The 17,681-nt window shown below is 34.8% G+C and overlaps 3 protein-coding genes across 3 annotated transcripts in view; 2 read left to right on the forward strand and 1 right to left on the reverse strand.

The window, feature by feature from the left end:
• The window catches only part of LOC130621995 (tyrosyl-DNA phosphodiesterase 1-like), a 21,729-nt gene extending 4,088 nt beyond the window's left edge, over positions 1-17,641 (forward strand). Inside the window, exons 5-18 of the mRNA XM_057437389.1 lie at positions 6,594-6,690; positions 9,952-9,986; positions 11,605-11,697; positions 11,775-11,853; positions 13,281-13,360; positions 13,660-13,738; positions 14,417-14,596; positions 14,955-15,003; positions 15,623-15,689; positions 15,972-16,079; positions 16,542-16,644; positions 16,727-16,763; positions 16,848-16,913; positions 17,254-17,641. Coding sequence (XP_057293372.1) covers positions 6,594-6,690; positions 9,952-9,986; positions 11,605-11,697; positions 11,775-11,853; positions 13,281-13,360; positions 13,660-13,738; positions 14,417-14,596; positions 14,955-15,003; positions 15,623-15,689; positions 15,972-16,079; positions 16,542-16,644; positions 16,727-16,763; positions 16,848-16,913; positions 17,254-17,321 — 1,141 coding nt within the window. The 3' untranslated portion in view covers positions 17,322-17,641. The remainder of the gene's footprint in view (positions 1-6,593; positions 6,691-9,951; positions 9,987-11,604; positions 11,698-11,774; positions 11,854-13,280; positions 13,361-13,659; positions 13,739-14,416; positions 14,597-14,954; positions 15,004-15,622; positions 15,690-15,971; positions 16,080-16,541; positions 16,645-16,726; positions 16,764-16,847; positions 16,914-17,253) is intronic.
• On the forward strand, positions 14-4,326 carry LOC130621993 (uncharacterized). Its single transcript, XM_057437387.1, has 2 exons — positions 14-1,688; positions 1,787-4,326. Exon 2 carries the CDS (start codon positions 1,787-1,789, stop codon positions 4,118-4,120), a length of 2,334 nt encoding a protein of 777 aa, XP_057293370.1. The 5' UTR covers positions 14-1,688; the 3' UTR covers positions 4,121-4,326.
• LOC130621999 (uncharacterized) lies at positions 4,218-6,230 on the reverse strand. The gene is made up of 2 exons (XM_057437393.1): positions 6,009-6,230; positions 4,218-5,930 (listed from the first exon to the last, which is right to left on the reverse strand). Exon 2 carries the CDS (start codon positions 5,793-5,795, stop codon positions 5,271-5,273), a length of 525 nt encoding a protein of 174 aa, XP_057293376.1. The 5' UTR covers positions 5,796-5,930; positions 6,009-6,230; the 3' UTR covers positions 4,218-5,270.
• Positions 17,642-17,681: the final 40 nt, after the last annotated feature.

Below are 17,681 nucleotides of genomic sequence, written 5' to 3' on the forward strand. Positions count from 1 at the left end.
TATTATATTATATTATATTATATTATATTATACTAGTCGTTGCCCGTGGAAAAATCCACGGGTTCGCCCGTCCTTTATATTTACCCGTCGCAACAAAGTGGATAAAAGTATATCGCATTTGATATTCGTGTTTCCGTAACATCATTTTCTAACTCAGCGGGGGGTCCGCGCAGAGACAGACAGACGGAATACGGCTATTATAATAGAGATAGTCGTTAGCCCGTGAAAAAATCCACGGGTTCGCCTGTCCTTTAAATTTACCCGTCGCAACAAAGTGGATAAAAATATATCGCATTTGATATTCGTGCACATTTTAAAAATTTCGTGTTTCCGTTACGGGAGGCGGCTTTCGCAGACAGACAGACAAAATACGGCTATTATTATATTATATTATTATATGTATAAATATCAGAACATGTCATCTCAGTGAGATTTCATTTGATTTAATGAGATTTGACAGAAGTCAAAAAAAAAAATTTTTCTTACATAAAGAGATTTTTGCTAAAGGAACTGCCGCTGTTACGGTTTTAAAATAAGCACCAGTGTTTCCTAAACTGTTTTCCTCTTAGCTCCCCTTTAAATGAAGTTAATGCTTGTATCTACAGTATTATTATTTTTTTCTGAAGTTCATGAAAAAATTATAAGTCTTATTTTTGTGTGTATTCTTCTTTTTACTAAAATCTGAAGTTTCCAAATTGAGGCTATATATAGCAGTTACGTACGGAGCGTCATATCTGCCAAAAATCGCACCACTACTTTCACAGTTTCTTTATGACGTCCTGCGGATCTGTAGGTGTCTAGGACGTCCTGCAAACTTCTAGCACGTCCTAAAAATATCTAGGACGTCCTGCAGTCCTCTAGGACGTCCTACAGGGTGTCTAGGATGACCTACGGGACTCTAGGACGTCCTACGGGGCTCTAGGACGTCCTACAGGGTGTCTAGGATGACCTACGGGACTCTAGGACGTCCTACGGGGCTCTAGGACGTCCTAAGTGAATCTAAGACGTCCTAAGAATATCTAGGACGTCCTACAGATTCTGTAGGACGTCCTAGGAATATCTAGAACGTCCTACGGGGCTCTAGGACGTCCTACAGGTTCTCTAGGACGTCCTAAGGGTCTCTACGACGTCCTTCAGGTTCTCTAGGACGTCCTAGGAATATCTAGGACGTCCTACGGGGCTCTAGGACGTCCTAAGGGTCTCAAGACGTCCTAAGTATATCTAGGACGTCCTACGGGGCTCTAGGACGTCCTAGAGATCGCTAGGACGTCCTAGGGAATAACCACATGGTTTTGTGGCGTCTACGCATAACTAATAATATTAGAAGCAAAGAAGATTTTCTAAGCTTATATTTTTTAATACTAATGTCGTATTTGCTCTAATGGCTGCGATTTCGAATAATGACATTGTGACAAATTGATTTTAACAAGATATTGCTTTCCTTTGACACGGACGCAGAAAGGACTATATTGATTATGGCAACAGTGTCAGTCGAAGAAGTAAGTAATGAGATATCCAAATCTTGTGATTTACTTTGTAGCTAGCTGCATAGCTATCAAAACTGAAAAGTTTAGCTAGCTAAACTGTCCTGTCTGATCCCCCACTTTTTTGTTATTTTATAGATCTGCCAATTTCTGATTAAAAGAGGTGTGGACAATCCTACAGTAGATACTTTGAGAACCAACAAGGTATTGGTTACTATTAATTTTATTTTCTTACCACTTGGTAGATAGATAGATAATAATATATCCAAACATTTTATTATTATTTCTATTGTCTGTTTCAGATGGATGGTGAAGCTATTAATGCATCCACTGACAAAATGATGAAATCAATGGGTTTGACAGCATTAGGAGATATCCTTGCCGTCAGAGCTTATACAAAACATGGTAAAGCCAAATTATCTGACTGTGAAAAAGATAAAGTTAAGGCTGAATTAGCTGCTGCCATTAGAAATGGTCATGCAATGGAGAAACCAAATAAACTTTCATTTACTGTAAATGTTGGTTCGCAGAACTTTAATGAGAGATTAAAAAAATATTCTTATGTGAAATGTACTGGTGGGTCTAGAAAACTTTCCTTACCTGGGGACATTACTATGAGTGGTATAAAAGAACAATTGCATAAAACCTTTTTTCCAAAGGATAACAATCCAGTTTTGGGTTCATTGTCACTGTTTGAAACATATGTTGGTAATTTCTCTGGTGACAAGCTAAGTGATGATTTGACATTAGAGAGTTATGTTGAAGAACATAATCTGAAACATATTCGCATTTATCTCAAAATAAAAAAGAAATCCATTTTGTCCAGTTTGTTCACAAAGTTAAAGAGCAATATCTTTGAGGATGACCAAGACGACGATGTTTTATTTGAAAGTCCTTTCAATACTCATAAAGTTGCTAATATTAATTTAGTTGGTGATGAAGATAATAACCGTCCTATTCTGTTAGGTTCATCCGTAGAACGCAAAAGATTGAGAGATGAAATTGATGAAGCTTATAATACGTCACTAGAGGCCGATAAAAAGAAAAGTGATGGTAAAAACGAAAATAAACAACCACAATCATTGTTAAATGAAACTAAAGAAATAGAGGATACTGTAGCAGTAAAAGAACGTCGATTAATTGATATTATGAACATAAGAAAGAATCGAGTCATGCCAGAACCTGATCTTAGTGAGGCACATGTCACAATATCCATACGCCATCCTGTTATAGGAAATAAAGCACGTCTATTTCATGATACTGCTAAATTTACTCAGGTGTATGATTGGGTTGGAGGACTATCTTTACAGCCAGAACATTTTACCTTAATCAATTTTGATCGACACAAAGTTTCTCCAGATGAAAAAGTATTCTCTGGCATATTTAATGTTAATGAAGAGGAAACACCAACACCTATGACAACAGGTGGAACAGTTGGGTTTCGTGGTTATGCTACAATCACTGTATCAGATGATGACGATGTTGTTCCACCACCTGTTGCTGAACAAAAGAATTATGTTAATGATAATCTTGTTGAAAATAGGAATCTTCAGTCAGAAATGTTGTTGGAATACAAATCTGGTGAATCTAAAAAAAAATTTGATAGCCTGCAAGACTTTCGTGCAAATGAACTATCAAAGCTAAATAACTCTACTTTGTATTTTGATATTTCCAGAGATAATGTGTACCAAGAGTTAATTGATATTTACAAAAAGCGTGGAACTATTTCACATAAAGCTACATTTAGATTTAGTGGCGAGGAAGCTTATGGAGATGGTGTTACAAAGGATTGTTATGCTGAGTTTTATAAAAAACTTTTTGAGAAAATGGACGGTGTTATGGAAAAAGTACCACTTGATGACTGTGTTGATGAAGAGGAGTTGGAAATAATTAGAAGTATTGTAAACCATGCTTTCATTCAGTATGCTATTTTCCCTTTGCAACTGTGTAAAAGCACTGTGAAGAAACTTTTGTTTGATCGTGTTGATAAACAACAATTACTATGTTCCTTTCTCAATTTTGTCAAACCATATGAGACAGAAACAATATTGCGATTTTCCAAAGAAGAAGAGACAAGTGATCAACCTATAGTCGACGTCCTTTACAGTTATAACGTTTTCGATAAGCCAAAAACAAATAACGTATTGGCATTATGTTTGAAAGCTGCGAACACTGCTTTGATAAACAGACCATATCTACCAATGAAATATATTGTTAAAGGTATGGGGTCATTTTGGCAGAAATTGAGTGAAAGTATGATTGATTCACTTTATTCAACTTGTACTCCAACTGCAGAATCACTAATTGAACAGATTTTTTTTAATGAAACATGCCCACAGGGCCGAATAATCAGCACATATCTTAATCGCTATATTAGAAGTTGTACAAAATCAGAGTTGCTTTTATTGGTTGGATTTATAACAGGATCGTCAAGTTTGTTACCTACATCTTCAATAAAAGTTGAATTTGTTGATCAGAATCCAAAATGCTTGTATCCTCTAGCGAAAACATGCTTCAAAATTTTAATCCTACCAGTTCAATTTCGATCATTTACGCAATTTCAAACCAGTTTGAATGTCCATTTCAACAGCAATGACCATTGGTCTGTGTATGATGGTTTAAGTATTCTTGATTGATTTTGAATTTCATACTTTTTAGATACACTCTGTTTATGTGAACACACTTTTTGTTCTTATTGAGACAATATCTTTTTAGTCTTTTACGAATCTTTTTGTTAACTTACGGAAAAGAGTATGTTATTTTTTAGTCTTTAACATTTATTTGTTTAAATTTTCATACATAGGTTTAAATATTTGCTTGACACATTGTGTAGTATCTTTACCTTATTTTGAAAGGAAATAGTTTTAACAAAATGAAACAGCGTATTTTTGGAAGTATATTCTATTTTTGTTTTATTTCTGAATGTGTATGATTTTATAACGATAGATTATTCTTGTTGGTTTCGAAGAAATTTTTCAACATTTGCTTTCCTTTTTTGGCTATGATCTCTTTAACTTGTGACATTTCTTTTGGTTGAGTCATCACCGACAAGATTCAAAAGTACACAATAAGGTTACGTGGTTTAATAAGACTCAGTTGTGTTTTGTTAAATATATGTTTGTTAAGTTCTGACGTGATTTATATTGTATCATTTTGTTTTTGTTCTTTTTACTACTGAAATACAGTTTTTTAAGATATAAAATTGTACGTATTTTTCATTTCTATTTCACACAAATTTTATAAATAAAATTTAAAATTACAACATTTCTATTGTCGATACAAGGTATAAATAAATATGTTCAGCCTCTTCGCGTGAACGCGGATGCTGCAAATTCTGCTCTTCCATCAAAATATTTGATAGTTCTATAAACTCATTCTGACAAGGAATAGCTCGAGGTTTTTTTGAATACATGGATTCAGCCAATTCGAGCTCGTCTGCATTGTATACGAATGCACAATCTATGGCATTGTAGTTGTGTGGTAGAAAAAACATTAAGTCAGGTCTTCCAGATTGGCTTTCTGAATATTTTGTACTTCTTATCTTGTGGTGATTCCAAGTATGTTTAAATTGATCTAAATGTAACTGAATGAGACCGTAGTAACAAAACTTCAATGCTTCAACATGAATGTTATTGCTGTCGTCATATATGTCCCTGGTCTCACAGGTCTTTAAAATAATCTATCCAAGACTGAGTGGTATTTCTTTTCAAATATGACCACCACTGCTCTATTCGTTGATTTGATACAGATTTTTCGTACTTGAAACTGTTCCAACCACTCCATGAATCATGATGATTTCTTCGAAGGAATCGTTGGATGCCACATACATTCACATTTTCTATCCCCTCTAATTAATTTTGGCACGGCACATAAAGTCTTCACTGCACTAGTATAATAGTGAGCTATAATAAATGGGTTCTTGTTTGTGTCTGAAACAGCTAGCCAAATAATTTTACGACTGAAACCGTCGATTCCACCGTGGATACAAAACCCGAAGGGTTTCAATTTATTGTTCCCGTCAATGTGCCAGACATCGTTTGGACCATTTGTTCTATATACCCTTCTTTTCAATCGATGCTTTGTTCTCCTTTCAACACCAGATGGGTCTAGCTCTTTTAAACCTGCTCTAACTAACCTGGTTAGTATTTGTATTCCTTTTTCTAACAAATGCTGATATATACTACGGTATCCACGGTTTCCTCCAACTTCCTGAATCTCTTGTCTGACCTTGTCTAATATCGTGGATGTTGATACATCAGCACACTTTCGCTTTAGGCCATATTCCTTTAAAAAGCGATGCAAAATTCTCATACTTATTGAAATATCGTGGTACCGGCGAATGAGTTCTAAAATGTCTTAATACTGATATCCACAACGAAAAAAATGAGTGATAATGTCTCTTTTGGAGTTCCCAATACCTGAACTATTCATACCTTTTTCCCAAGTCTAAAGATAAAGAAAATACAAATGATACATTTACTGAATGAAGAAAAGAAACGGGAAAAATCATGAAAAGCCACTCACCACAATCCGTTCCTTGCAAGTCCCTTCTTCTTAAATTCTTTTACATTAGTCAAAATCCAAATCCAATGTCGACATAACAGACAAAACGCACTGCCGATAATATCCCCTTTGGTCGAAAGCTAAAATGCTATACTTTAAACCTGGTTCCACGTGACAGGACGTCCTAGAGATCTTAAGGACGTCCTAGAGAGTCTACAGGACGTCCTAGAGGTATTTAGGACGTCCTAGAGACCCGTAGGACGTCCTAGAGATCTTCAGGACGTCCTAGAGGTATTTAGGACGTCCTGAGGGCTGCAGGACGTCCTAAAGATTTTTAGGAAGTGCTAGAAGTTTGCAGGACGTCCTAGACACCCGTAGGACGTCCTACAGATCCGCAGGACGTCATAAAGAAACAGTGAAAGTAGTGGTGCTTTTTTGGCAGATATGACGCTCCGTAGTTACGATAGGATTTTCATTAGCATCAGTTCAACATAATCTATATTTTTAAGTTGGTGCTACTTAAAAATTGTAGATGTTTCACATAGACATTGAATGCATTGTTTTAAACTGTCATCTGTACACGAAAAAAGATGCTTATTATTTTAGATCTAACCCGTTGTTGCTTGTCCATGGTTTCACTGGCTCGGAAAAAACCGAATTTGAAGGAGAAGTAATGAATTATGAAAATATTGATCTTGTTCAGGTAGGCCTTCTTTTTTTTCATTTTGGTTTTATTCTTGTGTGAAAAGTTCTTTTTTATAATACTTTGCTTTGAAAATATTCTTTTTCGACATTCATAAATTTGTTTGTATTATGGTAAAAAACTTTTGAAGTGTAATTTGTATGAAGCATTTATTAGAATAACATTATAAGATTTTTTCACAGCAAATCCATTTTATTAAATTTAGACAAGCTTTCGGTGGTAACAATTCTTTAACAGTTAGTCTTCTTGGTATTCACCGGTGTATGTCGCCCACATGATATGCGTTTTGATACTCTAATTAATCTGTGTTCTTTATTAGTTTTGCCCTTTTCTGAGAAAAAGTGATTCTAGTACTAAAAATTGCTAACTCCTTAAAGTTTCAAAATGTGATTAATTTAGGTAAAAGTACAATGAAAACGATACAGGTGATAAAATTCTTTCATAAATTAATCAATAATACCTTTCAATAAAACGTAAGATATCAATGTTTTTTATTGAAAACGACGCACCACCTAGCTTTCATCATAAATATCATTTTAATCTAATATTTTAAACTTTTTATGTGCATCTTTTGTTCCGATTTCGTTTGTACCTTTGTACGCAGCTGCTTCTTGTTTGAATATTTTTTTTTCAATTTAATTTGATATATATACATAAGCTACATAACGCACAAACATCACCTTTGACTTAAGAAAGCTCAACAGAAAGAACATACATTTAAGAATGATAAATAATTCGTCAAATTTTTCATTATGCGATTGGCTTATTGTCGAATTTATAGGTATTGCTGACGTAAGCAACACAGAAAAATGGGTCTTGTTTGGTGCTTATGTTTTAGTGTCGATGTTGATAGTTTTTCTTAATGCAGTATTGATTACAAAGTTGTAGAAGCGAAAAAGAGCAAGGAGTGATAATCTCTTTCTTATATTATCCCTATCTGATTTTTTTGTTGGTGCTGTTTCATTGCCAGTACAGTCGATAGAATTTGTAGTAGAACCTCAAGTAAACTGCTTAATTCATCCGTTGATTGCATTTTTCACATTTTTTCCATTTTCATTTTCGTGGGTTTTGACAGTTCTAATATCTATGGACAGATATGTTGTCATTTTAGTTCCACGTGTTTACAGATTTTGCAACAAGACGAATTTCACCTACAAGTTGTTAATTTTTTTGTTCCTTGTATGTACCGTTGGTGGTGCCGTTTTTAGTTGGAAGACAAAAATACTTCAAATGTCAATTCAGCCAAAGAGTCATTTCAATATCCTATATTTGATAGTCGTTGTAGCTGAATTTTTCTGTCTTTTACTGACATCAATTTTACATTTACACTTATATATTTCCGTTCGAAGGAAAACAAGAGAAATGGATACAAGTCGCCATACTAAAAATAACAGTCAAAGAAAACTAACAATAACAATAACTCTAATGTTTTTCTGTGCAGTTGTTTTAAATACACCTGTGTTTGTCTTCAGTATATACGAACTGTTGAATAATAAGTACAAATGGAAAACACTTCTCTTTTATAGTCCCAGGAAGTGGATATCGCTTGTTAGTTTGACAAATTGCTTTTGGAATTCAATTATACTGATGCGTTCTTCAAGTTTTAAAAAGACTTGACTAATAATAGTGGCGAGCATATTCATATTATTTTCATGGTTCTTTTGTCATTTGTTAATTTCATGGCAGACATCTACGTGATGTTTAATCTTCTTTTGAGTATGAGATGACAAGTTTTTGGCCAAGAAATGTCAGGATATTCTTTATACACCATTAGCCTACAAAATCTTATTTAATGGAGATATTTACAATGATGCGGGATTAAAAGTTTATAGTTAGCTAAGTTGATTTTAAGTGGGTTTTATTTGTTTTACATTTTTATTTTACAAAAGAACACAAATATTGAGGCTGAAAGTGTAAAAAAAAAATATCAGTACATTCAGCCTCAGCTAAAATTTAGACGTTCTTATAAAAAAGCATGTCAGAAATTTTTTTCCGCCAAACAAATGGTATTGTTATATGCATAAATTTATATTTTTCATTAAAAGTTTCTATTTATGATTTGACTTCTCTGATCTTGTAGCTTTACACGTGAGATTAGATTGTGCGGTTTTTGAATCCTGTTGAAATTATCTTCTTTTACGTTTATCCCGTTATTGTGAAATCATAAAAATAAAAGCCAAATTTGACTAGTATTTTTTTTCTTATGATTAAATAAATTCGTTATAGTTTCGCATCGTTTTTGACCGCGCGACATAGAGTTGAATTGCTTTTAAAGTTCTTAATTTGTGGCGAGAGAAAAAGAATTGTTGTAATAATTCTTATATAATATATATATATATATAATATTAGTTTGTTATAAATTAAAAGTCGCACCTGTAGTTGAACATTCATCTGCAGGTGCGACGATTGCATTGTTTATAAAGGAAATTTTTTATCTGGAAAAGCTAGAAAATAATATTAAAGTTTAAGGTCTATAATTATCACCTTTTTCGCAATCTTTGAAGAATGAGTTCTACTCCCTTTCACCCTTTTTGGGAGGACTTTAGCGTTGAAACAGGAAAAGAAAAATAGGATAAATGCGAAGTCCTCAGACAGTTGTCAAAAGTGCCATAAATTGTTGTTGTTGGTAGTGCTGCAAAGATAGAATTTTGAAACTCCTTTCGGGATGATTTCCGTTTTTACGTTTCACACGATTTAGTATGGATTTTGAGTAATTAAAATAGTATACGTAAGCTATAGGTAGCTTAATATCTCATGAATTTAAGATTTTAAAAGCATAGGAAAGTTGAAACTAAAACTTTAAAATATGTAAAAATACAAAGAAGCAAAAAAGCAAAAAAGAAGTGTAAAGACTTATCAGAGAGACAAAAAAAGATGCGGCTGACTTGGCCATTTGCCATCTTTCAGGCGTTTATGTGATGGCAAAACCTTATCGTTACATTTTTAGACAGACTGGTCGGCGGTTTATACTACTTGCTCAAGTCACTTTTTCCTAAAAAGTTGAAATTTTACATCCCAGATTACCCTGTGCGTGCAGGTGTCCTTGAATGCGAATTGTTCTGTTTAGTTTTTACAAAGCAGATTATTTTCGAGCTACAACTTATTTTAAAAATAACGCTCTGTGCTACGTTAACGTTACAAAAGCTGAACCTTTGTACAATTTTTTTGCAGATTATACTACACAAGGTGTTTTTGTTAGTAAAGTACTTTTCAAAAACGAACAGCAATCACCTCATGCTTTGTATTTTGTTTCTTCTGTAGGCGAGACTTCCGATACCATATGGCACTCATCACACGTAAGTAAGTCATGCCTTCCTCGCAGTTTTAAGTGCCAGGGAGGTTGTTCCCTGCATACCCCCATCCTCGTGGCTGTTACTAATTTCAGTTGCAATTTCAGTTTTATGTGCGTATTTAGTCTCTATTATGTTCATTTTTAGCTTTATACGAATGCATGCGCTATATGGGTTTTCTTCATAGTGAGGCAAACATTTAGTTTCAGTGACAAAGACGGAATATTATGTGATATATTCAATAATATCAACACTAGTCGTTAGCTCATGCATTCTTAACATAAAACCAGCCTGTGTGCCAGACAAAATACGAATATCAGTTATAAGAGATTCGAAACTTTTAAAGATACATGGCACTGGTAATCTAGACGGACTTTATATAAACATGTATACGAGGCTATATATGAAAATATACAAGACTGATAAAACAGAAAGACACAGGATCAATTTTTTGTCATATTTGTAATCATTGGGTAAATAGGAAGTGCAGAGGTATTGGCGGAAGTTTAAGAGGTGACATCTAATTTGTTTGTAAGCGTCGCAAAAAAGATTATGGACAACAAAGTAATTTTATGTTGTACAATAATGATATAGTGGCTCGTTGGAGATAGTTAAAAAGTTCTGTCGCTTAAAGTGACAATTTGTGTAGTCCGGTGGATGTTGGAATTTCTTTTTTCAAAAATTTTAGAGAGTTCAGATTCTTTTCAATTGAGGTAAAAGGAAGGTGATGTGGTCTGTATCAGAAGTCTTATGCTGCACAGTAAGGAGACAAGGGCAGTGGAGCAGGAAAATCTTGTTTCGTTAGAAAGAAATGATATGAAAATGGTTATGTGGATGTAGGTTAACTATTCATAGAATTACAGATGGTATCCAGATAAGTTTTAGGACACTTGGAAAGAATGGAGGAGGGTAATTTAGTAAAAAAATAAAGGGACTTGATGGTTGCTGAAACAAAGCCCAAAGGTAGACCAAGAAAGACTTGGCAGGAAGTTATAGAAAAACTTAGTGCAGAGAAATTTAAGTTTAGAACTAACACGGTCTAGATCGGATTGAAAGAAAGTCATTAATATACCCGATGGGAAACGCGTTTAAGCTGATAAAGATGATAATGCAGACGAGCTGTATCTGTACGCATATCAGGCTAAATGTAAGCATATACAATAATGCAGAAAAAAGGCTGAGTACGAACATATACGAGTCTAATAACGCACACGAGCTGTATATGAACATAGCAGGGCCAGGATGAACATAGTAGGGCCAGGGCCAGATTAACTAACTTCTAAAACACTACAACCAAATTTTTCAGCGCTCGTTGTCATGACAAAATAGAGCTGTGTTTTTTTCGCGAGCGCTCATAGCAGCAGCTCCTAACGTTAAAGTGTCGGCGCTCGATATGCTTAATTTCTTTTACATTAAACATGGCTGTTTTTTCTGAATTTTTATTGGTTGTTTAAAGGTTGGGTGTCTGCAAACGCTTGAAAGTCCAAAGTTATCACCACCCAGGCGTCGTGGCCCTGTTAGCAAGCGCTAGTGACTGTGGCTAAACACACCATAATGGAAAGCGGCTTGTCGTAGGAAGGTTGTAAATATTGTTTATTGTTTATTGTTCTTGTTTTCTTTGTAGTAAAATGATGTTGTTGTTGTATACAAACGGATTACGTATTGTAATTCACACAGCCAACTTGGTGGAGAATGATTGGTTTCAAAAGACGCAGGGGTATATCTTGATTTAATCACCTTTCTCAATCATATATATTTTCTTTTGTTTCAATGCTTGAGAATTTTTTTATTTAGTGTTTGGATAAGTCCACTCTTCCAGAAATGTCCCCCTGGATACTGTCAGGAAGACGATACTTTCAAACTGGATTTGATAGTAAGTCGAGTCGCTTCTAATTTATTTTACACAGTACTAGTATTCGAGATTTAGGACGGGTAAAGCGGGTGAAAACATTTTCAAAACCTAAATTTTCTTAAATTTCTAATGGTACCAATCCGTTTGTATTTTATCAGTTGCGACGCACATTCGTACCAACATGATTTCGTTTTTTCAAATTGAGATGTAATATGCTAGATGCTTATCCTTGTTCCTGTGCTCGCTGCTATCGGTTTTTCGATTCCTGTGTTTGTTGCTACCGGTTTTCCCTCAGTACAAATTACAGGGGACTGCACCTTTTCGGCTTTCCAATTTTTTTATCAAATTTGTCAATAACTTTTGTTTGTTGAGACTGTTCAGCTAAGTATAACGTGATACAACTTGGTCATTTTGTAAGGTTCTTGAGTGCAATATATGTTATGTTGGTTATATATATATATATGTGGTTATATTATTCTACTTGCAATGTAGCAAGACAGGAGTACTATTTCTGAAGTACGTGCCACAGCTGAGTACATAGACTGTTTTCTATATTAAAATCGCGCATTTTGAACTTTGTTAATGTTTTTAGCAGACTCCTGTTTTTAGTTAAATCCACAGTCTTGAACATGCTTATTACTGCCTTTGTTTTATTAATTTTGTCCTTAATATTAATTATCTACTGTTATTTTTTTTTGAATTGGATTTGAAATTTGATGTTTTGATGTCTGTTTTAACAAAGAACATGTTGAATTTTAAAGAAAGCGTCTTTCTTTCAATAAATTGTCTGCATTGGAATATTTGTGTAGATGTGTAACTGGTCTCGTTGAAACTGGTTTCGTTGAAACTGGTCTCGTTAAAACTGGTCTCGTTGAAACTGGTCTCGTTGAAACTGGTTTCGTTGAAACTGGTTTCGTTGAAACTGGTTTCTTTGAAACTGGTCTCGTTGGAGCTGGTTTCGTTGAAACTGGTCCCGTTGAAGCTGATCTCGTTGAAACTGGTTTTGTTGAAACTGGTCTCGTTGAAACTGGTCTCGTTGAAACTGGTTTCGTTGAAACTGGTTTCGTTGAAACTGGTTTCTTTGAAACTGGTCTCGTTGGAGCTGGTTTCGTTGAAACTGGTCTCGTTGAAGCTGATCTCGTTGAAACTGGTCTCGTTGAAACTGGTCTCGTTGAAACTGGTTTCGTTGAAACTGGTTTCTTTGAAACTGGTCTCGTTGAAGCTGGTTTCGTTGAAACTGGTCTCGTTGAAACTGGTCTCGTTGAAACTGGTTTCGTTGAAACTGGTTTTGTTGAAACTGGTCTCGTTGAAACTGGTCTCGTTGAAACTGGTCTCATCGTAACTGGTCTCGTTGAAGCTGGTTTCGTTGAAACTGGTCTCGTTGAAACTGGTCATTTTTATCTGTCATTGTTTATTTGTATCCAATTAAGATTCTTTTTCGTATTCAGGAATACTTGAGGACCTATCGAAGTTCAAAACTCGGAAAGTGGATAACAAATATTGAAGGATTCGATTTGACCACCGCCAAGTAAGATTTTGTGTTGCCTGATTGGAGATGAAATAATTTTTAATTTTGGTTTCATAGCCGTGAAAGGATTTGTATTGAATTCTTTGATAGCTTTATCTTCGAATTTAAAAAAGGAGGTGTCGTGAAAAACTTCAACAGCATAGAAGGGCAATATGTAAAAAAACCCTTCACATTTCAGTACAACATGCTTGTTTTTATCAGACCAAAATTTAATTGTCGGTTAAAACTCATCAATATTTCTAAAGAATGTCGTATAAAGAAATAATAATGCTTGACTTTTTTCTCTTCAATTTTTTTAGCGTCCACCTTATTGCCTCGGTACCTGGCAGATATTCTGGATCGTCCATAAACAAATGGGGCCATCTGAAATTGAGGAAGGTGTGGCCTTTTTTATTAGTGCGTGCCATACATGTTCTAACAACATACTTGCTTTCCAGTAGATTTACTTCCATTGTTGGCACTTCGAACCTTTGTAGGACCATTGTAACTGGTTGGAGCTTTCGATGTAAGCGTCGGACCTTTGTGAAAAGAATGCACTTTGGCGATTTTTATTTTAAAATATAGCATACATCAATAGTCAAAGATAGCTAATAAAAGTTCAAGTTAGCCAGGCTGTAGATATTAGTTAAACGATTTCCATTTGTTTTTTGTCATGAAAATTTTGCTATTGGTTAGAAAAATTTGTTGATTTTACATCATTTTTAGTTAGCTTTATGATAGTAAAGGAGATTTTGTTGTGACGTCACGTCTGTTGTCAAGGTGACTCATCGGTTAACAGATGGTCGAAAAAAATCAGTTCTCTTGAATATGAGGATATCCTCACCAACACTTCCACAGTCATACTTCAGACTTTTATGCTTCTATAACTATTTATTTACGTTCCACCGTTTTGGCCTGTTTTCGAGTTCAGAAATACATCATGACGTCATTTTTGACAGGCTGACTTTATCCAATTTTTTTTATCCCAATTGTCCAGCCATTTGTGCCAAGTTTTGTGGCAATACGATGTCTTGTAAGAGGATAAAAAGAATTTTTAAAAAGTTTTTTTCACATTAGGTGTTAAAAGATCATGGACCGAGGACATCTGATGTAAATTACCAGTGGCCAGTTATTGGTCAGTTCTCCAGTATCGGCTCTCTAGGTGCTGAAAGTTCAAGCTGGCTGACATCAGAGTGGTTAGATAGTCTATCAACGTGTAAAGACAGGATGTCGACTGGAAGAAGTCAGTTAAAGTTGGTAGGTAAGATTTATTTTGGCTTTTGTCTAGATTGCATCTGATTACCATGCATCTTAGGGTGCCACACACCTATTTGTTAAATTTATTTTTGTTGTACTTCAAACTTGAATTATTACAAAGAAAAAAACCTCGAAAATTTCGCCCCAAAAAAGAACATAGAATGTCCTGGTCATCTTAGTTGAAGACGCCTAATTAAAGTGACAACCCTACTGCGGGCGATAAATATTTTGTTCAGTCCTACTAAACTTTTTTGCATCACTTTTGACACAAGAAATGATTGCACATTAAGTGAAAAATCTTTTTATTATTCTGTTATCATAAGTACAAACTTTGTTTTAATCCTTAGGCTTTTTTTAGATTTTTCCAACTGGCAATAACGTGAGAAACAGCTTAGAAGGATATTCAGGTAGAACAATATTCTTCAATCTGTGAACTGTGACAAGCAACCTTATTATGAATATAATTCGAACTAATTATAATGAAAATACGTTTGATCGTACTATCTAACTCGTCAAGATGCGCCTTTTAAGTTCAAGGCAGATTTCCAGTTAAATTGCAATTGATCTGCAACACATTGCGTTTTAGCTTTGGTTCGAGCAATGTTAATAATACGAATTAATAATATGAAATGGAAACGTTTGCTACCTGCTGCTACTACTGCTACCATTTTAATTGTCAGCGTTTATAATTCCGTGTAAAGGAGGATGGATTCCCATTTAAATTATTTCCATGCTTACGTGTATTTTTAAGCTCGACATTCCGTCGTAAAAGTACTCTGGTTAATTTATTTCTGCTGCCCTTCGTGCTCTGCTTCAGCATTGATAATGTCTTGTTTACATTTTTTAAGATTATGATTGGCTAATTTTTTTACCTCTTTGCGACCGGATTGCACAACGATGCAATCACCGGTTTGAATAACAACTGCACATGCCCATGTCGATTTCCTGTCTTAAAAATATGCCCGAGCGTGAAAATAGTTTGAATGGAAATTTCCTTTAACACTTGATAATTGATTTTTTTTATAGCTGGTGGCTCTCTACCCTACAGTGTCCAAACTGCGATGAAGCAAAGATATTTAAAAGAATATCTAAAGTTTGTAGTTTAAAGTTTATTTCCTGGCTTCCACAAAATAATTTTTTGTTAGCCTCCCTTTAAATTTACTGTTACTTGTGCATTATTGCATGTGCGTTATGGGAGCAATATGCGAGATTTTATACTTGTTGGCCTTTTAAAGGATTGTTTTGAACGATTTAATTCGTGCTTCCCCTTTATTAGCCAATCAGAAAATTGCCATACATAGCATTGTATTTTCAAGCGAGAGTATTTTTGCTAGTTGCGAAATTTATTTAAGCATACACCGTGTATATTTTGTAGTCAGTGGACATCTAACACGGTCGGACGAACTTTAGCAATGCCACATGTGAAAAGTTATACACGAGTGTCGCCTGACTGTGCATCAGCTGCCTGGTTTTTATTGACTAGGTAAGATTTTTAAAATAATTTTATATTTTGGGGTAAAAGCAGAAACAGAGGCAGTATGTTGTTTTTTTTGGTTTTCGTTACGTCCAAGTAGGTAGGACAGTCTATAGTTTATGATTTTTTTAAAAAAAATAACGGTTTTTTGTGACTGCTTTTTAGCCATTTTTTGACAGTTGTGTAGGGCTGGTCAACGACGTTGAGAATGTTCTATTTGCACATTCTGAGACGTCCGGGGAATGGGGCAATCAACACGATGGTCAAGGAAGGTGCGGAAAATCGAAAAAACTGGATGTGCTGACGTCAGCAAACAGTATCTTTTAGGTTGTACATGTAATCATGTGACCCAACATCTTAAGTCTGTTTGTGAAGATTTGACCCCTTTTTTTAATAAATAGATTGTAGTGGATGATGTATTGGTTAGTATATTTTACACTCCCAGACGACAATTTTTCTTTTCTACTTTAGTGCTAATTTATCGAAGGCTGCTTGGGGAGCGTACGAAAAAAATCAGTCCCAATTTATGATACGTTCTTACGAAATTGGTGTGTTGTTAACTCCAAAACAAAAGGTTAGAGACTTCTTCGAAAAAGCAGTATCAGTACTTTATACTGTTTTGTTTAGATTCTACGGTATACCCCTTTCTTTTTTAGGATGAATCAAGTGCTCTTTTTTCTCTTGACGCAAAAGGTAATGGTGAAGATAAATTTCTTTGAAAACTTGCTGAATTAAAATTTCCACGTACTTTGTTCTACTCGTCAATATTTACCGTAGGTGGTGCGTGTGAATTTCTACAGCTACCGTTCGACGTTCCGTTGACTCCATACAGGGATGGCGTAGGTAAGATTCTTATTAATGCTATATACCGTTTTTTCCCAAATTCTTGCCTACTATTTTAATTGTCGGAAAGAATATTATTTGAAAGGGAGCTTTATCTTGCTCTATGTATTATGTGACAATCACTTTCTCTTTCGCCAATTTAATAATTTGGTTAGTCCACTCTAAGATCCATTAAATAGCTTATAGTTAATACAATTAACTCCCCCCCCTTCCTCCCGTAACGCTCTTTGCATTGGGCGTGTCTACTTTTAAGTGACTCTGGCTTTTGGTATAATACTAACTGGATTGTTCCCTTTTTTTACGTTCCATTCTTTGTGTCATCCATATGTCTGTTTTTTAGATAAACCCTGGGTATGGGATATCAAATACACAACAGAGGATAGCCACGGTCGGTTATGGATACCTTAGTAACAAAATTGCGACTAATATCATACATCTATTGGCCTGCATGAACACGATGTTAATTTTTAAGATGCGGCTTGTTACTTGGCGTGTTTGAGATGCACCCTATCGACGCCAAAGAAAAGAAAGAAAGTCACCAAAAGATGGATTCTTTGATAAGCATTGTTATATTTATGGTTGGAAGGATGAAATTGAATTTATTCTGTGGAATTATTTTGTGCAGTACAACTGCAAACTTTAATTTAACATGATGTATTGATACTTCCTCCGAGGAAATTAGCCAATGCTGTAGTGTACCTCATAAATTATATTATTATTCCGCTTTTGATGGTTTTATATTGTATTTAAGGTGACTGATTTTTCAGT

The sequence above is a fragment of the Hydractinia symbiolongicarpus genome, chromosome 12 (genome assembly GCF_029227915.1).
Source record: "Hydractinia symbiolongicarpus strain clone_291-10 chromosome 12, HSymV2.1, whole genome shotgun sequence".
In the NCBI taxonomy this organism is placed as follows: Eukaryota; Metazoa; Cnidaria; class Hydrozoa; order Anthoathecata; family Hydractiniidae; genus Hydractinia; species Hydractinia symbiolongicarpus.